At 35.1% G+C, this 24,237-nt stretch overlaps 3 protein-coding genes across 5 annotated transcripts; 1 reads left to right on the forward strand and 2 right to left on the reverse strand.

Moving 5' to 3' along the window:
• Window positions 1-5,113: 5,113 nt before the first annotated feature.
• Window positions 5,114-9,896, reverse strand: LOC111808218 (tetraspanin-10). 2 transcript variants are annotated; one of them, XM_023694065.2, is made up of 11 exons: window positions 9,600-9,878; window positions 8,787-8,899; window positions 8,657-8,711; window positions 8,520-8,575; window positions 7,272-7,319; window positions 7,031-7,079; window positions 6,877-6,960; window positions 6,719-6,786; window positions 6,184-6,309; window positions 6,015-6,090; window positions 5,114-5,434 (listed from the first exon to the last, which is right to left on the reverse strand). In XM_023694065.2, exons 1-11 carry the CDS (start codon window positions 9,651-9,653, stop codon window positions 5,369-5,371), a joined length of 795 nt encoding a protein of 264 aa, XP_023549833.2. In that variant the 5' UTR covers window positions 9,654-9,878; the 3' UTR covers window positions 5,114-5,368. The 2 variants fall into 2 exon arrangements, with proteins under 2 accessions (XP_023549833.2, XP_086985649.1); XM_087129523.1 differs by lacking the exons at window positions 8,520-8,575; window positions 8,657-8,711; window positions 8,787-8,899 and having other exon boundaries at window positions 9,600-9,896.
• A 1,425-nt stretch (window positions 9,897-11,321) lies between these two features.
• Window positions 11,322-16,389, forward strand: LOC111809114 (putative DEAD-box ATP-dependent RNA helicase 48). 2 transcript variants are annotated; one of them, XR_002817174.2, is made up of 11 exons: window positions 11,322-12,410; window positions 12,498-12,604; window positions 12,805-12,860; window positions 12,941-13,165; window positions 13,790-13,996; window positions 14,083-14,169; window positions 14,316-14,411; window positions 14,517-14,732; window positions 15,028-15,210; window positions 15,413-15,784; window positions 16,122-16,389. XR_002817174.2 is itself a non-coding variant. In XM_023695466.2 (10 exons), exons 1-10 carry the CDS (start codon window positions 11,377-11,379, stop codon window positions 15,641-15,643), a joined length of 2,442 nt encoding a protein of 813 aa, XP_023551234.2. In that variant the 5' UTR covers window positions 11,322-11,376; the 3' UTR covers window positions 15,644-16,049. The 2 variants fall into 2 exon arrangements, 1 of the variants encoding a protein (XP_023551234.2); XM_023695466.2 differs by lacking the exon at window positions 16,122-16,389 and having other exon boundaries at window positions 15,413-16,049.
• A 4,482-nt stretch (window positions 16,390-20,871) lies between these two features.
• On the reverse strand, window positions 20,872-23,580 carry LOC111809404 (elicitor-responsive protein 3-like). The gene is made up of 5 exons (XM_023695855.2): window positions 23,452-23,580; window positions 23,296-23,361; window positions 23,098-23,224; window positions 21,327-21,441; window positions 20,872-21,249 (listed from the first exon to the last, which is right to left on the reverse strand). Exons 1-5 carry the CDS (start codon window positions 23,516-23,518, stop codon window positions 21,178-21,180), a joined length of 447 nt encoding a protein of 148 aa, XP_023551623.1. The 5' UTR covers window positions 23,519-23,580; the 3' UTR covers window positions 20,872-21,177.
• Window positions 23,581-24,237: the final 657 nt, after the last annotated feature.

Here is a 24,237-nt window from a genome sequence, read left to right on the forward strand (position 1 = left end):
GAAAAAATAGTTTAAAAAATCATATATATATATATATATACCAAAATTTTTTATTTATTTGAACTCAATATAATATATATATATATACAAGTATTTAAATTTTTTATTTTCTATATAATAAATGTTGACTTATTCACTATATATATTTTTAACTTAGGAATATAATATACATAAAATTTAAAGTCGATAAATTTTAATTTTACATTTCTGGAATAATTTTAATTTATTATAAATTTATTAAAAGTGATATTAATATTAAAAAAAAAAAAACATTCCATCGATGTCTTTAAATAAATGCTATTTTAATTTCAATTTTGAATCAAAATCTCAATAAGTAACCGTTAAATTAGTTGGCATGATTGAATCTTATATGTTAATAGCAAAAAATATCACCAGCCCTAATTAATTATTTATGTAGCTAATTATTTTAATAAATAAAATAATATTTAATGCGAGAAAATAAAATAATAAAATCTCATAGGATTCCTTTATAATATGATTAGGAGAGCCTAATTCCCATTTAATTTCACCTTTTTCATTTGTCTTTTTAATAATGCATAATAATTTAATCTAAAAATAAAAATATTTTATTTTATTTTTAATACTATGGTAGAGTGGATGAACGAACATAAATATTTTATTTTTGTTTTTGTCGCTAAGAAAATTTATCAAAATAATGTCTTTAATTATTGCAGTTATTTTTAATAAATTAATTTATGGAAATAATTTAGTAATTAAATTGCACAATAACTAAAATTATTTAAAATTGTAGAAATTAAATTGAATAATAAATATTTATAAATTTAAAAGTATTTGCAATTAAATCATTTTATTAACAAAATTATTATTTATTGTTATCGTATTAAATAAATGGATATTACATTGATTTAGTCCAAAATGAAATATTTTTTATGCAACTATTTAATGGCAGGTTCGAAAAAAAAACAAAAGGCAGGGGGCATTCTGGTCATTCTACATTTTATTTATTGTTTTTTTAAAAGCTAATTTGCAAGGCGCCGACGGGACGATGACACAAGAGACGTAAGCAAGGGAGCAATTACCAACGGTCGTGAAATGGAAAGAATATTGTTTAATATTTTTAAAATTACAAATTAAATATCACTGCGTGCAATTACTCTTTTGCCCAAGATTTTCACATATTTACAACTCCAAGACTTTTCTAAAATATTTTACCAATAATAATAATAATAATAATAATAATTACAATATGATAGTTGTTACATATCATTTTATTATATATTAAAAAAAATAATCACCGACAACTGCAATTGACATGTGCATTATATATGGTTTGGGAGATTTATTTTATTTGAATTAGGTTAGATCAATAAAAAAAATATATTATAATTTTATTAAGTTTTAACAATATTTTTTACAATATAAATTAAATCTACGTCAGCCACTTTTCACAGACCGAGGATTATAAAGATGTTGGGTCTCAATAAGGGTGGATTGTGAGATCCCACATCGATAGAGAGAGAAACGAACTATTATTTATAAGGGTGTGAAAACCTCACCCTAATAGACACGTTTTAAAACCGTGAGACTGATGACGATACGTAACGGACCAAAGCGAACAATATCTGATAATGGTAGACTTGAGCTGTTACAAAACCTAGAATATGAACGACTTAGTACATAATTTGTGTCGAACTGCTCGATAAGTAAATACAAGCATTACGAGATTTTGTTTAGGTTTCGGGGCCTTAAGCTTAAACCTAAAATTATAAACGAGGGTAGTTGTTGAGAGACAAAATCCAAATTTGGTAATGAATGGTTTAATGCAAAAGGGACCTATGATGTCGTGTTATTAAAAGCCATTGGACCCTATGCCTATATAATTGTACCATAAGCACGTGCCCCTTTGTCACACCCTATGAAATTTGTTGCTCTTTTTCTCTCTCTTCATTTATCGTCTCAAATGCTAACTCGAGTGAATTCATTTACCTCAAATGGGATTTTTACTCACCGTAAAAATAAAACGAACGTTTTATCTCTTAGAACAAAATAATACTTTAATCAGCCGAGCTATGGTGCAAGACTGTTAAGGATAGAAACAGTATTATTTTGGAGACAATAATTTCTGGAAGTGTAAAGAAATTAAAAGATTCAAATATTTGATCTCTTAGTTGAAAATCTGTATCCTCGTCTCTTTTCTTATTAAACGATCATTTAGGGACCTTAGTGTATGATTCGGGTTGTTTTCCTCTCAAGTTGAAGCTTATCTCCCATCGTCTCGTTAGCCAACTTTTTTTTTTTAATGTTTTTTCTCTTCCACGAGAAGAAATTCGAAAGAAGTTTTAATTTTAAAGGCTATTTTGTTTGAGCTTGAGTCGAGTCTAAGAAAAAATTTCAAAAATTTTTGCAAAAAAAAAAAAAAAACATCAGCATATGAACCTTAGGACAACGAGTCCATCAGATTTGTCTATGTTAGACATCGTTTCTAGAGATTTTTCTCTATAAAAAAATGATTAATCCTAAATTGCACTATTATCATTAAACTATATCCGCTGCAATACAATTATTGTATATAAATTTACCAATAAATAATAACAAAAAATTGAATAAGAAAAAGAATCATGAAAAATCTAACGCTCAACTTACTCGGACATGTAAATTTTGATTCTTTGCCCAAAGATAGTAAGTCTTTTCTTTTATTTTTCCTTTCCATTCACCCGAGTCTCTTTCGTTTCATTGATTTTGTCCACCCCGCCATCATAAGCATAACCCTATATTTCTTCGAGAGAATCTCCTAATTATTTCATTAAAATTAAAAAAACACGAAATCTTTAGGATTAAAAAAATTATTATTAGAGACAAGAGACAATGATCACGTGAAGGTGGTCGGACCCCATTTTTTCATCAACATTTTGGCCATATAACCTACAAAGAGCTCCAAATGCGTACAAGTCAAGATAAATTAATGCATTTTGCTTGTTTGTCACCGTTCCTATCATATTTTCCCTCTTGACTTTATCCAAAACGACTCTCGAAACTTTCTCTCGACTAATCATTCCTCCATTTACGTTTCTAGTCCATTAAAAAAGTTTTATTTTTTAATCTAAATAACACGTGTTGGTGTTCAATAATCGAAGAGTTATCGATCTCTTTTCATCTAACAGATGATTTTTGAGTTTTCTCTTGCGTAATGAAATACGAACATAGGAGTGTTGTGAGTTGGATTGAACCCGATTGAGACGTTTTTTAAATTTAACCCAATTATTCGAATTGTAAACTTTTCAAACCTAAATAATATTTTACCTAATTGTTTGTGTCATTTATTCAAATTTTTGTTTTTAATAAACTAAAATGTTAGTAAAATATCTATTTATTTATTTTTAAATATTTAATTAAAATTTGTAATCTAATTTCAATATATATTTTGAAAATTATAAAATTACATAAATATGTATATATAATTATATCGTAAGAAAAAATGTATTTTTGTTAAATTAACAATAAATTCAATTTGATTAAATTCAACGTAACTATTGAACCACTCAATCCATAAAAATTTCATCTATTTAAACCTAACTAACCCAACCCAACTGAAATAAGTTCATGATCCAACCTATATCGTATAGATTGGGTTGAGTTGATCGGAATTTTTCGATTTTTTTGAAAATCTCTATACAAACGAAAATGAGATGTTCGTATAAAATAGATTCCACCTATATTAAATAGAATAATTTGTGAGCTAAATCTCCTCATTCTTCGTCTATCACCCGTTCGATAGAGCTGAATTATGAATTACATTAATATCGAAATAATGTAGAGTCAACATTTTAGTTGAACACAGATGATTCCATAGCCATTTAATTAGGTCTAGACAGAATCTTGTTACATCCATTTATTTACATTAATGGCACAAATTAATTGCAATATTGCTATGGACAAAATTACCATTAATGGTTATTTCTTACTTATATATATATATATATATATATATATATATATATTAAAAATCAAAATTAACTTATTTATTAAAAAAAAAAACTAATTAAATTATTGATTAATTATGAATAAATAGAAACTTTATTAGTTGGGTTGGTGAACCACCTAAAATTAATTTGATTTGAATCAAAATAATCCTGATTTATCATTAATTAAAAGATAGGTTTATTTTTTTCTTTTCCTTTTTGTTAATTAAACTTATAAATAATATTTAGTTTTATTATTTATTTTTTTGAAAATATTTTTAAAATCTAACCCAAATTATCGAGAATCAAAAAATAGTTTTTGGATTTTTTTTCCTAAAAATATAATAAAAATGGTGAAAAACAAACGTAAATTTCAAAATAATAATAATAAAAAAATCATAAATATTTATTTAAAAATTGGGTATGGACACTTGTCCCACAGCCTCAAACATAAATGGCAATATTTAATACTATAATTTCAACAAAAATAAAAAATAAAAAATACGAGGTTTAATATGTCGACAGTTATTATGCCAACCGATAAATATTTAATAATAATTCAGTAATTATTTATTATCTATATAGAAATACTTATTAGAAAAAAAATTCATTAATAACTGTCAGTTTACTATTTTACATATATTTCTAATTAATACTCATTAAATTTTTTTAATGTATTTTTAAAATAAACATTCCTTAAATTGGTTAGGAATTTTTTTTAGTATAAATACAATTTTCATTATCTAAATTAGTCGATGTTATATATATATATATATATATATATATTTGTACAGAAAAAGAGCCACGAGTATAAATTTGAAAGTGTATAAGGACCATTTTGCAATAATAGCCCATAGAGGCCCAATTATTGGGTATTTGGTCAGAGGGGTGTCTAATGGAGCTTGGTAGATCGATATGAACATCATGAGTTGACCCGTTACAAAATCTCTTGTTGCATATATTTTCTTCTTGATCCCTTCTTCCATAACCCGAGCTTGGAGAGAGAAGAGATAAGAGTGTCCTATGAATGCATTGCTAATATGCCGGGTAGCAATAATCTTTAGGAAATGAGTTTTGCTATAAAGAACTACATTTTCTTGTGTCGGGTAGCATGTCGATCAAGAGATGGATTATACAGCCGCTAAACAATGATCGGTGACGTTTTTGGAGCATTTTGTGCAAAATAATGATTCATAGTCGAAATACTGTTCGATACGAGATCGAATATTAGTCACTGTACTGGTTTTAGAACAAACTTTTTACGTACAAAGATGGCTGGCTGGCTGGCTGTGCATATATTACACAGCGATGGCAGCAGCACTGAATGGTAGAGATTTCTACTTCCAAAGGGTATCACTTACATGGCACAAGAGGACTATGGTTTGTTTTGATGTTTAAGTAGTCTGTCGAGCACAACTGCTGTCCCGCTAACCTTTAGGGCGGTTTCTGGCAGCTTTTCGTCTAGCACAACATCCGACTAAGTAGATAATCAACTGGCAATGCAAGTAAGAGTTGAGAAATTGTGAGATCCCACGTTGGTTGGGGAGAAGAACGAAACATTCTTTATAAGGATGAAAAATCTCTCCATAGTAGGCGTGTTTTAAAAACCGTGAGGGAAAACCCAAAAACGACAATATCTACTCGTGGTTGACTTGGACCGTTACAAATGGTACCAGAGCCAGATACTAAGCGATGTGCCAACGAGGAGGCTGAGCCCGGAAGGGGGTGGACACGAGGCAATGTACCCGCAAGGACGTTGGGCTCCAAAGGAGGTAGATTGAGGGTCTCACGTCGATTAGATAAGGAAACGAGTGCCAACGAAAATGCTAGGCCCCGAAAAAGGTTGAATTGTGAGATCCCACATCGACTAGGGAGGAGAACGAAGCATTCTTTATAAGGGTGTGAAAACCTCTCCCTAGCAGACGCGTTTTAAAAACCTTGAGGAGAAGCCTGAAAGAGCCTAAAAAGGACAATATCTGCTAGCGGTGCGCTTGGATGTTACAGAAATAAAGGGAAGAAACTGAAAAGACCCGACAGTGTTAGCAGGATTTTAAAGAGTTGAAAGAGTCTTACCAAGACAACAAATAGAACGACGTTGAAGATCGCAACCAATCGCCATTCGGTTTTCATGTACTGTGCAACTCCGGCCCTGAATGATCAGATTAAACAATCAAATAATGATGAAAATTTCCACAGAAATGGCGGCGGGGCGAACGGAACAACAAGGTTACGAGATATTTACTTGCACGAGTCGCAATCGTAACACTTGACTGCCTTCGAATTCTTGTACAGTTTGCAGTCATGGTTTGAATCAACAGGATGAAAGCTCAAATCATAGTATGATGCATTTACAGCAGGATAACCACATCTATAATATCATGACAGCAAAAAGACAATGGATTTAGTTTCTTTTTGTAACCGCCCGAGCCCATCGCTAGCAGAAACTGTCCTCTTTCGGCTTTCCCTTTCAGGCTTTTCCTCAAAGTTTTTAAAACACGTCTCCTAGGGAGAGGTTTCCACACCCTTATAAAAAATGCACTCGTTCCTCTCTCCAATCGATGTGGGATCTCACAATCCACCCCCTTTAGGGCCAGCGTCCTCGTTGACCAGGCGGTGGATCTCATCGATTGGAGAGAGGAACGAGTGCATTCTTTACAAGGGCGTGGAAATCTCTCCCTAGTAGACGTGTTCTAAAAGCCTAGAGAGAGAAGCCTGAAAGGGAAAGCCCAAACAGAACAATATCTACTAACAGTAAGCTTGATGAAGTTTACACCTACTCTGATGGGGGTCTGCAACAACCCGCTTCGATTGGTGTAAGCTTTGATAACTTATACTGCTTGAGAGTCTGAAATTGTCAAACAAAACGACTATCGTGAGGAAGAGACGATAGAAAAATCACTCTTTTACTCAAATCGACCGAGCTTGAAACAAGAACCTTGTATCGTTTCGAAAGATTGTTGCAGTCCTCGGATTTAACGAGACAGCTTCTCAAATGCATCCAGTTATCAGTATTATTAAGCTGTAACAGGTGAGCTAAGATTAAGATAAATAATGATGTCTTTCTGTCTCTCTATGCAAAATGAACTCACCTGTTTTAGAAACCATGTACTATAGTCTTGTAGTTGATACTCCTTATACCTCATAAAGGGGAAGAGAAGGGGGGGAAAACATCAGTCCATAGAAACGGTAGCATATCGACTCAACGAGTACCGAACTTCGAGAATCATGAGAGTCATGGCCATTCCCATTTCCATTCTTTCGATTTCGGTATCCTCGAGACAAAATGACTTCTAATGAACCTTTTTTTGAATGAGTTGAGTATATCCTCACCTCAAGCCAGCAACGGAATGTCCCGATCCGTTATTTGTAACGATGAACCTAAAAGAAAGTCGAGTCATTACATAACGACAACAAAGCTTGATATGTGTTACTAGCTACAAGATGGCAACAACTATGGATGTCCACTTTGATATTTCCTTTTATATCTCGAAGGGGCTCATGTGAAGATAACAAAGAAAGTTGAGTACTTCTGGTGAGATCCCACGTCGGTTGGAGAGGAGAATGAAACATTCCTTATAAGGGTGTGGAAAGCTCTCCATAACAGACGCGTTTTAAAACCGTGAGGCTGACGACGATACGTAACGGGTCAAAGCGGACAATATCTGCTAGTAGTGGACTTGGACTGTTACAAATGGCATTAGAGTAGGCACCGAGCGGTATGCCAGCGAGGACGCTGGGCCTCTAAGGGGGTGAATTGTGAGATCTCACATTGGTTGGAGAGAATAACGAAACATTCCTTATAAGGGTGTGGAAAATTCTCCCTAACAGACTCGTTTTAAAACCGTGAGACTAATGGCGATACGTAACGGGCCAAAGCTGACAATATCTGTTAGCAGTGGACTTGAACTGTTACAAATGGTATCAAATTAGGTACTGAGCAGTGTGCCAGCGGGGACGCTGGCCCCAAGAGGGTGAATTGTGAGATCTCACATTGGTTGGAGAGGAGAACGAAACATTCCTTATAAGGGTGTGGAAAACTCTCCCTAACAGACGTGTTTTAAAACCATGAGACTGATGGCGATACGTAACAAGTCAAAGCGGACAATATCTGTTAGCAGTGGGTTTGAGTTGTTACACTTCTCATATAATGACCTTTGATATTAATTAGAGGGTTTGATTGTTGAGCCTTTGCCCACATGACTTGAAATCCAAGACGTGTTCATGTGAGCTACAAATCGACCACATAACGTACGAAAGTTACTTTCGAGGGCTTGTTAGAAAAGTACTTGCTGAATCTTCTAATTTGCCAATAAACTCAAAAACCGACACAGACAGAGTAAATATTTAAGGATTGACTGACCCTCTCGTAGCCCGTATAAATAACGATGCACAAGCACATCGAAAAGCCTCGGGAAGTGCTTTGAAGATCTCGTTTGGCAAGACCGTGAGACAAGAACACTAAAGAACAAGTAGTAAATTCTACACACATCTAAGTAGGAGATGTGAGGAAGCAACATAGTTTCAAGACAATAAATTTTAGGAACATGTGACAAAAGAACATTAGAAAAATATACTTACGCCAGCACGGTAAACACGAGAATCGCCACCAACGTAACGCACAACATGATCAGATACTATGAGCAGAAGGTCAAGGTCGAACGAAATTCAAGAAAACTAACATCAACTATTCAGATAAACGTTCGTTAAAAGGATACGATCCAAAGCAATATCGAATTGTTCTTAAGAGCACCCAAGAAACCAACTATGGACCTGAATCAAAGGTATTAATAACAACAAGATTGGATGATGGAATCAGATTAAACTCCTTAAAGATATAGAACTTACACCACGAAGATGAATCCACCGAGTCCCATAACAGGAAGCGTTAGAGATTTTCGACAACCGTCGTGGTTGGTGCCCATCCATATCCCAAATATTATGACAAGAACAGCCAGAAGCTGTAAAATGTACACACAGTGATTCAATAGCCATCAATCTTGCCATCATCAAGTATAACAGTCAAAGCCCACCGTTTGCAGATATTGTCTCTTTGGGCTTTCTCTCCCGGGCTTCCCTTAAGGGTTTTAAAACGCATCTTTCAGAGATACGCAACCTAGACGCGTTTAGACACGTTTAAAAATCTAAAGAGAAAGCTCAAAGAGGACAATATCTGCTAGCGGTGGGATTGAGCCGTGTGTGACGGTTGTTCTTGATGGAGTATGGCTTATATCTGTGTTTTCTGTAAATTAAAAAACATCATTATAATATCTTTGATCCATGATCTTGGGAAGATGTCTTGTCTTCTTTTCTCTTGAATCTTGGTGTTTATAAGCTTAGTTTTCAAAAATCAAGAGCAAAAAACCAAATGGACATCAAACCAAACATAAACAACCATTCAAAGCAATGTCAAAGACAACCCAACAAGTACCTTAAAAAAAATGAAAAACTAAACGATGAAACTCAGCGAACATATACAAGAAACCTCAACAAACACACTGGAAACAACATAAACAGAACCCATTACACGACATTCAAACTAAATCCAAAGACATGGGAGCCAAAAAAAACAGAACAAAAGCCCACAAAACAATGGAACATAAAACATCATCTTAGAAAGAAACCAAAAAAAAGGGTAAAATCAAGAGAAATCAAGCATACCATGGTGAGAAAATTGATCCATCTGATGATAAAGATGCTAGTTCCCATTCCCATTTTGCCCTTCTTCCCTTGAACCTCCTTAACCCCAAAGCCACACCCAGAAACAGAGAGAAACAGGGCCAAAAAGGGCAAAATATAAAAAAGAGAAAGAATGGAGTTTCTTCAGAGCTTAGCTGAGGAAGTGGCACTTGCACTGCAAGCAAAGAGAAGCGGCTAGAGTGAGGTGGTGGGGTGGAGTAGGGATAATGAAATAAGGGCAAGGGCATTTTCGTCAAAGGAAAAAAAAAAGTGTCACATGGCTCCATGAATGACCCCCTGGTGGTGTTTTACAGACAGACAGACAGAACACAATCCGACAAGACACTCATAAACCTGAACGCCGTGATTAAGGATTTAAATTTGAGCTAAATCAAATTATGAAGCTAACTAATCTTAATCTCTTTATTTCCCATCTGGGTTCGATCTTTTCTTTCCCAAAATTTGCTCTTTTTTTTTTTTTTTGTCCCTTTCGTTCGTATTGTTCTTGGTCTTTGTTGGTCAGCAGTTTGCCATAAAAAGTTGGAATCTTTACAGTTGTCTGCATAAAAATGTTCCCTTTGGTTCTTGATCGATCCTTTGTGTTCCATAAAGAGTTGAACCATAAAATTACTTTGAATTGGATTTTAAGATTAAATGAAAAAATGTATTATAGTTTCTTCAATAATTTCAAACCAAATTTTGTTTATCAAAATTTTAAATCCATGAAGAACAATGATGTGATGTCACATCACACCTTTCCTTTCAAATTTTGATTTTATTTCTAGTATTTAAAATTCAACATTTAATCATTTATATATTTTTATTTGATTGTATGATGTAGTATCCAATTCTCAATAAATGTCGGTATTTAGTTGTCTTTAATTTTATGACAGTGTTGAACTATGTTAATATGTTACAATTTTCGCTCGTTGTTTATTTTTATTTTTGAATAAGTATAAATTGAATTGTGTTTGTTGGTGAACTTTTAATATATTTTATCTAAGATTGTATATGAATAATTATAAATTTTGGATAAATAAAACTTTTAAAAAAAATTGCAACCCAACCCGAAAAGAGAGGATTGGGTTGGGTTGGGTTGTGAAAAGTTTCGGGTTGGGTTGATTTACCAATCCAACCAACCCGAAGGTCAAAAAAAATCCCTTAACCCAACCCAACCACAAACCATTGTTGTATAATATCCATATTTCAAATAGCATTCCAACAATGAAACACACAAAATTATACAAGTTCAAACAATCGAGGTGCTCGATCATCGTTTGGACCATAAAAAAATGCATAATTATATACTTCTTTACGCCTTAAAATAGAACTATTGAAATGGAAGTGTCCAATTTATTTTTCATTGAAAGATTAAAGAAAAAAAAAATGTTCTCAACAATCACATCAGGACTGCAATAAAGTCCCACGTCGATTACAGCAAAGCCATGAACGTTTATGTTGAGAGAGTAAACAATATGGAAAATTTTGAAATCATTTAAAATAATATATAAATCTTTAATATATTTTTTAAAAATTTAATTAAAGCATTATTTCATATTCATTTTTTAAATTTCTCTCCTAATAAAATAAAATAATATTCCTTTTTTACTTTCTCTACTCTGACAATGGGCTTAGAAATGGGCCTGGGCTTGAATTGATTCGGCCCAAAATACTGCGTGTCTTCTTCCTCTGGCCTCCCTCTTGTTAAACCCTAAACCCCTCAGCTACTTTCCTCTAAAAATTGTTTCTCGCCGGAACCATGACCTCGTCGGTTCTTCTAGAGCGTCATCGGGCCTTTTCGAGCCTTCTATGCAAGTTCATATTCTCGCGCTCTATGGGCGGTGGTCCTCGGACCTTCCCCGGAGGCATTAACAAGTGGCAATGGAAGCGAATGCATGAGAAACGGGCTAAAGAGAAGGAGAAAAGGCTTCTTGAACAGGAGAAGCAGCTCTACCAGGCTCGAGTTCGTTCTGAAATACGCTCCAAGCTTGCTGGTGATTACGAAATTTCGAAGAATTCGGGCCCTTCTACCAGTTACTCCCCAATGAGCCCTAGTGAGCATATTCATGCCCTAGCTAATAGGTTCATGAAAGAAGGAGCGATTGATTTGTGGAATGAAGATGATGGTCCATTGAAGACTCCGATACCGAGGCCGCAATTGCACGGAGGATTACGACGGATTGCATCGAATGATCGGGGTGGATTTATTAGATCGCCTATTGATGTCAAGAAGTTGTTAACGGAGAAACAGGATGGATTAGAAGGGCCTCAGAATATGGGATTGGGAAAGTTGAACGGCGATAATTTGAAGGGGAGGAGCTATTCAGTGCAAACTCGAAGGAGCTTCCGCAGAAATGAGAGCTCATCGAGTGACGATGACACGGGGTTTAACTCAGGTGTCGATTCAGTAAAACCTTTTGTGCATAAGTTAGCACGTAGCTCTGATAAAAATGTGAAATCAAGAAATCTTAACAGTGTTAGCAATGACAGGAAGGCTGTAGCTCAGGGGAAGATGAAATTTTGGAGAAAAGGGAGTTCGTCAAGCGATGATGATTCGGAAGAAGAAATGGATAATGTGGATAAGGATTTGAGAAGTTGGAAGGATTTGAGAACTGGGAGTAGTGCTTCCTTGGGGAAGTTTGATCTGAAAAAGAGGAGGGTACCTCCAAAACCATATGGTGAAGAAAGTGATTTTGCTGAGCAAGTTCAGCTGCTTAGACATGAACTCAGCAAGAAGAATGCAGCTGAAGACGACGGTGATAAGAACAAGGAGACAATTTTCACTCAGAAAAGGTACTCATAGCGGCTTCCCACACTATTGGGAATCAATTTTTGTTGTGAATCTATACACGCATTGATTCTTTATCTTGTTTTCATCAGATTTGACGAGTGTGGCATATCTCCGCTGACAGTCAAAGCACTTTCTTCCGCTGGATATGTCCGAATGACTCGTGTACAAGAGGCTACTCTATCTCTTTGCCTTGAGGGTATGAAATCCATCTAAGGTTTATCTTTTTATTACTAATTTTATTGGAACTGGAAGCTTGGAACTCGTTTTTCTGCTTGCTTTGAACCCATTTCTTCTAAATTTCATGATTGTTCATCTCCAATGACTATTGGTTAACCCAGGGTGGATCTAAAGCTTCCTAATCGTTGTTTAAACTAGTTATGGTTTTGATTATTGCAGGGAAGGACACGTTGGTCAAGTCAAAAACTGGCAGTGGAAAGAGCGTTGCTTTTCTGGTACATTTCTATTTCTTCTTAAAACTTAATGTTTAGTGTATTAGGATGTGTGTTTCAACTTTGTAACTGAACATAAACAGCTTCCTGCCATTGAAGCAGTTTTGAAGGCTGCATGTAGCAGCAGTAATCAAAGGGTGCCTCCAATTTCTGTTCTGATTCTCTGCCCCACCAGGGAACTTGCTAGTCAAATTGCTGCAGAAGCAATTGCTCTGCTAAAGTACCATGATGGTATAGGAGTGCAAACGTTAGTTGGAGGCACTCGATTCAAAGATGATCAGAAACGGCTAGAATCAGTTCCCAGCCAGGTTCGACTCCTATGCTATGCCTGTTTAGTGATGTTTATTTTTGTAGTTCCTTCTTTTTCTTGGATGATGTCTATTAGGAAAAAGAGAGAGAAAAAAATAAGACATTTTTTGTGAGATCCCACATCGGTTGGAGAGAAGATCGAAACATTCTTTATAAGGGTGTGGAAACCTCTCCCTAGCAGACGCGTTTTAAAATCTTGAGTGGAAACTCGGAAGAGAAAGCCCAAGAGGACAATATCTGCTAGCGGTGGGCTTGGGCTGTTACAAATGGTATCAAAGCTAGACACTGGGCGATGTGCCAGCAAGGAGGCTGAACCCCGAAGAGGGGTCGACACCAGGTGGTGTCAGGAAGGACGTTGGGCCCCGAAGGGGATGGATTGTGAGATCCCACATCGGCTGGAGAGGAGAACAAAGTATTCTTTATAAGGATGTGGAAATCTCTCCCTAGCAGACGTGTTTTAGAATCTTAAGGGAAAGCCTGGAAGGGAAAGCCAAAGAGACGCCCAAAGAGGACAATATCTGCTAGTGGTGTGCTTCAGCCGTTACATTTTTTCTTTCTTGACTTTGACGAACAGTTTTTTAATTGTAATCAATTGTTTGTTCTCATTTCACGCTCCTTTACAGATTATAGTTGCTACTCCTGGTAGATTGCTCGACCATGTTGAGAATAGGTCTGGCTTGTCTGTGCGACTGATGGGATTGACAATGCTTATTCTTGATGAAGCTGACCTGTTACTGGACTTGGGATTTCGAAAGGACATTGAGAAAATTGTTGACTGCTTGCCCCGCCGAAGGCAGTCCCTGATGTTCTCTGCAACTGTTCCAAGGGAGGTGAGGTCATTTTCTCTTCTTTATACAAGTTTGGGAAGAAGTCATCTTTGTTTTAAATCTCTCCATGAATCTTGGTGGACTTGCAGGTCCGGCGAATATCTCAGCTAGTTTTGAAAAGGGAACATGTCTTTGTTGATACTGTGGGCCTTGGTTGTGTGGAAACTCCTACTCAGGTAAACAAGATAACATCACTTGAAACTTCCTTTCTTCGAGTGTTTCTTTTTTCTTTTTAAGAAACTAAAAATCATCGAGCGTTTTTTTTTTTTTTTTTTTTCTGCAATAAGAATGGTAGAAAAAAACTTAATTTTCCAGTATGCAGGTCAGGCAGTCGTGTCTTATAGCACCACATGAATCTCATTTTCAAATTGTATGCCATCTTTTGAAGGAACATATCTCGTGCACTCCCGAATACAAGGTCGATCGAATAGTTTATATTTGCCTCCTTCTCTCTTTCTATTTCTATGACATGCTTGTATTCATCTACTTATAGAGGTTAGACTGACCTCTTACTTTCACTCAGGTTATAGTTTTCTGTACAACAGGGATGGTAACATCACTCTTCTACATGCTTTTCCGGGAAATGAAAATGAACGTCAGAGAGATGCACGCCAGGAAGCCTCAACTTTATCGAACACGTATCTCAGATGAATTCAAACTGTCAAAACGGCTCATTCTTGTTACATCTGATGTTTCATCTCGTGGTATGAATTACCCTGACGTTACCTTGGTCATACAGGTACAATGAAGAACTGATGATAAATTATTTTGGTTTTCTTGCTTGAATGAACGGCTTTTCCATAACTTTTGGATTAGTTGTACATTACCAAGTGTCGCTTTTACTTCGAAATTCCTGAAAACCATATGCCATATGATGGTTTGGGCCAAATTTTTAACTAATTTCTTCTATGTATTAATTGTTTACTAGTAGGGTCTATTCCATCATTACTGCAGAAAAGAGCTATTATTTACCTTATTTAAGCTTATTTTCTTAATTATTTCCAGCAAATTCTCATTATTATGGAAATATACAGGTGGGCATACCATTCGACAGGGAGCAATATATACATCGTCTTGGACGAACAGGACGTGAAGGCAAAGAAGGTCAAGGTATCTTGTTGATTGCACCATGGGAGGAATATTTCCTGGATGCGTTAAAAGATCTGCCTCTTGAAAGATGCGCTCTGCCCCAGTTGGATTCAGGCTTAAAGCTAAAGGTTTTTGTTTAAAGCAATCAATATCGTTTTTCATCTTAGCTTTGGTAGATTACATCAGTTAGTGAAAATTCATCAAGTCTTTAAAATAGAAGAAGATGACATTCAAGTTTTGGAGTCTCATAAGGAAATATAAACATGAACCATGAACAAAAACTCGTGCACGTTCATGTCGGATATATGATATGAATGGTTGTTCTTGCAGGTAGAGGAATCAATGACAAAGATTGATACCTCCATCAAAGAAGGTGCATATCATGCATGGCTAGGTTATTACAACTCAATCAGAGAAATTGGCAGGGATAAAACTACTCTGGTTGAGCTTGGCAAACAATTCTCCGAGTCAATTGGTCTTCAAAAGCCACCTGCTCTTTTCAGGAAGACAGCCCTAAAGATGGGTTTGAAAGATATACCCGGCATAAAAATTCGGAAGTAGTTTTTGCACGGTATGAACATCAATTTCGTGTTCGTTTATCACACATAATCAGGAGAGGAATGAGAATATTTTTCAACACCCAAGGTACACACATTCAAACAGAAGTGCAAGATCCAAGTCGTCTTGCCCATATACGTGCAGGTTCGTTTATCTTAATTATCGACGTGCTTCAAGTACTTTTTTTACCTTGCCTTTATACTTCATAAAAGCATTTTTGCCATTTAATTTAGACAAGTAGCTGAAAACTGATGAGTAGTTGTTCCTTACTAACATTGAAGTTGAAGCTCTAATGTAAATCAATATAATTGAATCCCATAGCTACTTTGTGTATATTGTTCTTCTTTTCTACTCCAAACCTTTCTGTATTACTTAATGAAAAGTGCAAGAAATGGACTGCTTTAAACAAGCTGTAGATTCAAGAACTTTTTAGTACATCATATGGCGGAGTATGAGATTTGAACATTTGTCTTCTTCGTAGGAATGTATATCAAGCTGAGTTGTCGTGCCACGTGACAGTTAACTATCTTAATGTGATTGATCTCGACGTGTGAATGGATTGTTCGATTGATCTCGACGTGTGAATGGATTGTGTATGAACTCTTTAGATTTCCCATTGAATAACTCCTTTTGCCTTCATTTTCAATTCAAATATCAATATGTTTCGTTGTAATTTCTTGGTGAAAGACCACCACATTTGGATTTTTATGTGCCTCAATTATTGGAACATATAAACATAGCTTAATCTATATCCTATGTCCTATCCTATCATATAGTATTATATGATTGTGACAAAAGGGTAAATACGACATTTCCAACTCCCACTTATCCTATATGCTATTGTATTTAATCAATTATCATTTTGTTAATACCCTCAAATAGGATTTTTACACAAAAAGGGTAAAAATTCTTAATTTTTAAAAATAATTTTGGGGAAATTAAAAAGGTAAGGAAGAAATTGGAAATGAGAAAAATATTAGAAGGGAAAATGGAAGATAGTAAATTACTAAAGTACCCCTATATATAGTATGATCTCTTCAAATTACTTACGAAAGATGTTGCGTGTGGGATTTGGTAGGAAGGATTCTTCTTGTAATTTTGTATTTATTTTATATTATATTGTGTTTAATTCCAAACAAGATAATTTATTAAATGTTTGAATAAAAATGAAAATATATAATGGATTTTATTTAAATGTACAAGAAAGCCATGAGAATAAAATCCCATTGTTTATAATTAATAATAATAATAAAGACAAAGACCCAATTTCAAACCCCAATAAGGACTGTTAATCTCCCTTGTTTGGTGATGGTTGTCACGAAACTCTTATTTTACCTCCAATAACATTAATCATTGTACTTAAGACTTCCTAATTGTTATTTTAAAAACTATAGTATTAGAAATTTAACGGAAAAATAAACGGTTCGTTTATCTAAAAAGATGGAACGGAAAATTATATCACATCATCCATCACTAAGAAAAAATAGCATTATAAAGATTAGTGCACTTAATAATATCAATAGATTATTGATTACACGACCTTTGACCTTAATTGTGAACTACGTATTGGTTGAAACTGGTGTTGTTATCGAAAGTAGCGAATTAGATACCTATGATAAGCCAAATGTTACAATCGCACTTTTACGTAATAGGGCAACGATGGTACGACACTTGTTCTAATATGATGAACTAGAAAGCCGTTTGCAAATCGAAATTTGCGGATAGTTCAGACGTATGATCGAGCCTCGAGTCACGTTTGATAGAAAATGTTTTATGTGACGTGAGTGGAAAAATGCGTTCAAAACATTTGGAAAGAAAACAATGTTATAGACTAAAAGCAAATAAACAACGACTACAACTTTAATAGCATATAATCCGAGTAGGAAGAATTGATTGTTAGTTATATTCCTCTATATTATATTTTAATCCTGACGGATGTAGACATGATTTTAGTGAACCATCATAGACCCTGTATTGATATGACATGAATAGTAAAGACCTAATTACAGATGAAAGCAAGTAAAAGGGTTTGAAACGTGCATACATCCACGGACAACACGTCCTAGACAAGTATGAATGAGACGTTTGACACACACCCACAACACGCCTTAGACAAGTATGATCGTGACACCAAATAACCAGGAAGAAGTGTAAAAAACGGAATAGTTGAAACTATATATTAGAATACTGATCGACCAAAATAACAACAAACAGTTACCGACCGAATAAAATAATGGACTTAAAAATAATTTTCAATAAAGATAAACATGAGTCATAATTAAATAAATTCAAAATCTCTATGGTGTAAAAGTCAAATTTGAAGCATAATTGAGATCAAAGGAAAATCTTTTAGTCAAAGGTCGGAAAACGACACAGTTTCAAATGGAACATTGAAAATTAAAAAAAAGTTGACTTGGAAATTATTAAAATATTACTGAAATATATTTTATGTTCAAATTAATAATTCTCGTGTATTATTATTATTTGTATTGAAAATTATGTATTAATTATTTTAAAATAAAATTTTAATTGAGAGTTTAAATTAATTTATTCAAAAAAAATTAAAATTTAATATATTTTCCTTAAAAATATATATAATTTTTTTTATTAAAAAAATTAGAAGTAAATTATTATTAAATAACACATGGAAAGGAAGCTTAATTTCAATTAGACCAAATTATTTAACTTTTATTTTATTTTCCCAAAAAAAAAAAAGAAAATTTTAATTTTGGTGTTTTGTGGAGGAGCACGTGGGACATGTGTGGCACTTTCCAAGTACCAAGCATCTAATTGGATGACACGTGTCAACCTTTTTTACCAACCAAACTTATATTAATTTTATTAAACTGAAAATATTTCAACCAAAAATGGGAAAATAAGACATCCAATTGAATTTGTCAACGCCCACCATATTTTCAGCAAGAATAAAAATAAAATGTGAATTTTTACATGTGGAATTTTTGAAATGACCAACTTACCCTCCACTTTTCCGGTCATATTATTTTCCATCTCCGGTTAATTTTAACTACTTAAACTATGATATTAGTTTCAATTATATCTTTAAACTTTAAAATTTAGGATTCGGGTAGGCGACAATTGTCCTAGGAACAATCTTTTGACACAATCGATCAGTGTTGTTTTAAAATAAGTTATATCCCAATGCGGGTATTTGGTGTTCCATCTCGAGTTTAGTCTCAAAGGGGTTGGCCGGGTAAATTTTTTTAACCTTTTAGATTCATCGAGCTCAAATTAACGAGCATTAATAATTTACTCCCAGAACATTACTCTAAACATTCTTTAGATCGACTACAACTAATATCAATATAAACACAGTGGTTTGTACGGAAATGGTTAGAAATTCAAATCTGTACCGTGACAGATCGAGAAACGACAATAGGTCGAAGTAAATCGATGTAAACGAAAAGGGCAATTTAGTCAAATTCCACGACACAAACAATTAAGAAAGAGAATTTGGATCCACACTTCATCACAAGCTGTCGGCTTTCCTTAATAAATCTCTTGATTCCTTCACTTCTCCCTCAAAGGCCTCTCTCTCTCTCTCTCTCTCTCTCTCTCTCAAATAATGGCTTCTCAAAACCCCATTACCTCTCTTTCTCTCTTCCTCTTCATAATTCTCCTCCTCACCACCACCGCCCCTCTCTCCGCCGCCCGCCGCCTCTCCACCGCCGAACAACAACCAGAAAATGATTCTCTCCACCCACCCACCACCTCATTTTCATTCACACAGCCGCCAGCCACCGTGGAAGACCAAGCCGCTTCCCAAAACTACGCCGTGTCACACCGCAAAGTCCCCGCCGGTCCCAACCCACTTCATAACTAAACCGATCAGCTTCGGATCTCGAAAGGTTCAAACTTTTTGCAGTCTCTTATAGCTTTCTTTTTTATTTTTATTTTTTTATTTTTATAAATATGTATGTGAATAGAGATAAAACGACAGCGTTTAATTGATTCCGGCATGGCTGTTGTGTTTGAACTGAATGTTCCAAGGAATACAAGAGATGTCAAAATATTAATTATAATTAACGTTGAATAAAAAATTAATGTATTTTTTTTAATTCTTCTTTTTTATTTACAAATAAATATCTTTTAATGCGATTGCCATTTTATTCGTAATAAAACCACTAAATAAAGCTACGTACAGTCATCTTCATATAAACCCATTATATCATTTTCATTAAATATATTATTATTATGATTGACAAATATAAGCTTATTCCTAAAATGTTTGTTCATTGAAATAAATTTTAATATAAATTCATATATATATATATATATATATATATATATATATATAGATTTGGGATAATATATATATAGACGAGGAGACTAAACTCAATCACCATCGATGGAGTTGCTTGCTTCGCGCGATTCTCTATCTTAGAATTTCGACCCAAAAAAGGGAGACTTTTTGAAAATTGGCAGCGATTAAAATGCAAAATATATGAGAAAAGATTCTTGATCGGGAGGTCGGAGATCCACCCAACTAGGTCAAAAAGCCAAAATCAACGTCATATTTCTATAAAGGGGGTCGAGGGGTTTGTGAAAATCGAGTGCCATTTCTGAATTTTTTTTAATTTCTTTTTAGAATGGCCAACGATCTATGACAAATTTTTTAAAAGAGCCTCGGGCATATTACACCCACGTAGCGCGTAGCTAAACATTAGATCTGAACGAATGTATATAAATATATATATATGTTAAATTTTGACAATAAACTTTTACAAGTTTATATGTCTATTTAGTCTCTAAATTTTAAAGCGTATTTTAATAAATGTTTATAATTTTAGTTTTGTGTTTAATAAATTCTCGAATTGTGTATAGTACGTCTTTAAATTTATTTAAAAATATTGAATAGATCGTAAAATATAAAATTAAAAATTAAGTTACCTATTAAACACAAAACTAAAATATTAAAAGCTTAATAAACACTTTTTGAAAATTTTGACACAAGGTTGAAAGTTTACACGACACAAAGCTATAGACCAAAACATACTATGATACTGCGTTAAATCACACCACTGAATTACATTTAATGTAAGATCCTACGTCAATTGGAGAGGGAAACGAACCCTTCCTTATAAGGGTGTGAATATCTATCTCTAGTAGATGCGTTTTAAAATCGTGAGGTTGACACGTACTACGTAATTTATTGGAAATTAGAAGCGATTTTTAATGTGAACATAAAATAATTATGGATGAAAGAAGAGCAATGGAATTTAAGGCAACCACCGAGTTGCCTTTATTTAATTATGGCAATGAAGAAAAGTTGTTAGTTATGTTCCCTTTGGGGATGGAAGGTCAAACCACACAACAATGCCAACCTTTTCTTGACCTTATTATCAATTTTATATTACCAACTACCCCTAACTTTCAATTATATATGTCACAAATGTCCAACATTCATTCGGCATATGATGACTCTGACATTCTTCTGCTACATGGTCATGCTACATTCTTCGTTCTTAATACTCGAACCCACAAGAACGAACGATGATGGAGGGGTGGTGGGGTGGTTGTTACATATATGAGGACTGCTTCCATCCACCATAGTCTTCTTCTTCCATTTGGAAATTTCTTGCTGTTCTTTCCTGTGGAAGAGAATACCCTTTGTGTGTACAAGTGAAAAGCTCATTATTTTATGTGATAGTAGAAGAGACCCACCGACCTCAGGAGCAAAATTAAGGCCAACTTTGATCTCTCCGCAGTATTGTTCATCCTTCACCACGTTGTATACTGTTGCTGGCAGGCTTCCTTCATGGTACACAGGATCCAAAGGAATTCTGCATGTAATATACCCACCGTCTAAGCCACTACTACCAGATATGGTTCTCTTCGACCTTTCCCTTTCTGATCTTCTGGTGGGTCTAAGCGTCTTTGGTGGTGTGTTTGTTAGGAGAGGTTTCCACAACCCTATTAAGGAACGTTTCGTTCCGCTCTCCAACTGACATGGGATCTCACAATCCATCCCCTTCAAGATCCAGTGTCCTTGGTGGCACACTGCCTGATGTATGGATCTGATATCATTTGTAACAGCCCAAGCAGATATTGTCCTTTTTGAGCTTACTTTCCCTTTCGGGCTTCCTTTCTAAATTTTAAAACACATTTTGGAGAGGTTTACACAAGCCTTATAAGCAATGTTTCGTTCCCCTCTTCAATTGAGGTGGGATCTCACAATCCACCCCCTTGGAGGTCAGTGTCCTCGCTGGGGAGAGGTTTCCACAAGCCTTATGAGGAATGTTTTGTTTCCCTCTTCAACCGACGTGGGATCTCACAATCCACCTCCTTGAAGATTAGTGTCCTCGCTGTTCCCTTTTCGGTCTTCCTTTCAAAATTTTAAAACACATTTTGGAGAGGTTTCCACAAGCCTTATAAGGAATGTTTCGTTCCCTTCTTCAACCGACCTGAGATCTCACAATCCACCTCCTTGGAGGTTAGTGTCCTCGCTGGCCCATCGCCCGGAGTATGGCTCTGATACTATTTGTAATAGTCCAAGCCCACCGCTAGCAGATATTGTCCTCTTTGGGCTTTCTCTGTCAGTCTTCCCCTTAAGATTTTAAAACGCGTTTGTTCTCCTGGGCTTTTTATTTCGGGTTTCCCCTAAAGGTTTTAAAACACATTTGTTAAGGGAGGTTTCCACAACCCTAATAAGGAATGTTTTGTTCCTCTCTACAAACGATATGAGATCTCACAATCCACCCCTTCAGTGCCCAACATCCTCGCTGGCACACCGCCTAGTGTATAGCTCTGATACCATTTGTAACAGTCCGAGCCCACCGCTAGCAAATATTGTCCTCTTTGGGCTTTCTCTTTCAGGCTTCCCCTCAAGGTTTTAAAACGCGTTTGTTCTCTCGGGCTTTTTATTTCGGGTTTTCCCTCAAGGTTTTAAAACACATTTGTTAGAGGAGGTTTGCACAACCCTAATAAGGAATGTTTCGTTCCTCTCTAAAACGATATGAAATCTCACAATCCACCCCTTTAGTGCCCAACATCCTCGCTGGCACACCTCCTAGTGTATAGCTCTAATACCATTTGTAACAGTCCGAGCCCACCGCTAGCAAATATTGTCCTCTTTGGGCTTTCTCTTTCCAAGCTTCCCCTCAAGGTTTCAAAGCACATTTGTTCTCTCGTGCTTTTTCTTTCGAGTTTCCTCTTAAGATTTTAAAACAGATTTGTCAGGGGAGGTTTTCACAACCCTAATAAAGAATGTTTCGTTCCTCTCTCCAAACGACATGAGATCTCACAATCCACCCGTTCAGGGTCCAACATCCTCGCTGGCACACCGCTCAATGTATGGATCTAATACCATTTGTAACAACTCAAGCCCAACGCTAGCAGATATTGTCCTCTCTAAACTAGTAGATACCATTCGTTCTTCTCTCTAACCAACCTGGGATCTCACATGTTTCCGGAGACAAATTAAGAAGCATTTTACATACCTTACTCTACCAACTAAATCATCTTGCGTGCCAGTGTCGCTGTCCATTATCTTCAAATTGAGCTCTTTTGCACCTTCAGATATACTGAATATAAAAGTCTCGTTCCATTCAGGGTTCGATCCCTTTCCTGTACGCAATCAACAACGGTAAAACCACTTAAAAAAAAAAAGTTACCAAAATTGTACAACATAAACCAACCTGAAGCAATGCTGCTTTTCTGCTCCTGTGAACGGCAAGTAAGAACAACATAAGGATCCATGTTACCTGATCAAATCAAAATAACAATCAAAATGTTTCATAAACATCAAAATAGCTGGAAAATGGAACCAAAATTAAATGGAAGCGGGAATTTACAGAGATAATCCGTGTTTTCGAGCCCCTTGGCCGAAATAAGAAGAACTTCAAGAGTTCCAACCGGCATTTTCCAGGATGATGAAAAGAAGAGGTTTGAAAGAAAGATATCCCAAATTGTGATCCCACCCTTTCGGTAAGAGAATTGTTTGTTCAAACATATATATACATATATATATAGGTGTCGAAAGGATCCAACGAGATGAACGGACAATGCTCGGCCATAAAAGTAGAAATTAGACCCCATCTTGTGGTGACTTGTCATTTGTTGAAAGTTTTTCTTGGTTGATTGGTTGACAAATTTTTTTTTTTTTTTTTTGTAAGAATTAGATTATAAATTTTTTCAATTGTCATTATGTTTGGTCATAAATAATCGAGAAAAAAATTCTTATTTAAGTAGAAATCGCACTCTGAATGACAGCGGACTTGCGATTGTACGACACTCACTTTCCAACGACAAGTGAGCTAAGCCAATTCGTTCTTACGTCGCCTACGGCCAAGCGACGTATGCTCGAGCCTTTGGTCTCGGTTTAAGAAGAAGGTTTTAGAAAATGAGGGCAAAGAGAGATTTTCGAAGGAGAGATTTTCGAAGGAGAGATTTTGAAAGAGATGTTATATATGCAAGCAAGAGAGTAACAACAACGATTCGCAGTATATAACTATTGGTAGAGAGATTTAAATAGAAATTTTCTCAAAATGTATGTGATTCGAAAATTCACTTGAACTTAAATATGAAGAATGTTTGGACCGGTCGATAATAATGACTTATAAGATATAAATAAAAATTTA

Source organism: Cucurbita pepo, chromosome 13, assembly GCF_057944985.1.
Source record: "Cucurbita pepo subsp. pepo isolate OVF chromosome 13, ASM5794498v1, whole genome shotgun sequence".
NCBI lineage: Eukaryota > Viridiplantae > Streptophyta > Magnoliopsida > Cucurbitales > Cucurbitaceae > Cucurbita > Cucurbita pepo.

What these genes read in the sequence shown, in the direction of transcription:
- LOC111808218 (XM_023694065.2), bottom strand. Translation starts at nt 9,653, where the DNA reads ATGGGAATGGGAACTAGCATCTTTATCATCAGATGGATCAATTTTCTC. An exon ending in GGTGGATTCATCTTCGTGGT is followed by an intron (nt 8,712 to 8,786) that starts GTAAGTTCTATA and finishes CCTTTGATTCAG; the next exon opens with GTCCATAGTTGGTTTCTTGG. An exon ending in GTACATGGTTTCTAAAACAG is followed by an intron (nt 6,961 to 7,030) that starts GTGAGTTCATTT and finishes CACCTGTTACAG; the next exon opens with CTTAATAATACTGATAACTG.
- LOC111809114 (XM_023695466.2), top strand. Translation starts at nt 11,377, where the DNA reads ATGACCTCGTCGGTTCTTCTAGAGCGTCATCGGGCCTTTTCGAGCCTT. An exon ending in ACAATTTTCACTCAGAAAAG is followed by an intron (nt 12,411 to 12,497) that starts GTACTCATAGCG and finishes TGTTTTCATCAG; the next exon opens with ATTTGACGAGTGTGGCATAT. An exon ending in CGTGCACTCCCGAATACAAG is followed by an intron (nt 14,412 to 14,516) that starts GTCGATCGAATA and finishes ACTTTCACTCAG; the next exon opens with GTTATAGTTTTCTGTACAAC.
- LOC111809404 (XM_023695855.2), bottom strand. Translation starts at nt 23,518, where the DNA reads ATGCCGGTTGGAACTCTTGAAGTTCTTCTTATTTCGGCCAAGGGGCTC. An exon ending in CGAAAACACGGATTATCTCT is followed by an intron (nt 23,362 to 23,451) that starts GTAAATTCCCGC and finishes TGATTTGATCAG; the next exon opens with GTAACATGGATCCTTATGTT. An exon ending in GCCTTAATTTTGCTCCTGAG is followed by an intron (nt 21,250 to 21,326) that starts GTCGGTGGGTCT and finishes TCTCTTCCACAG; the next exon opens with GAAAGAACAGCAAGAAATTT.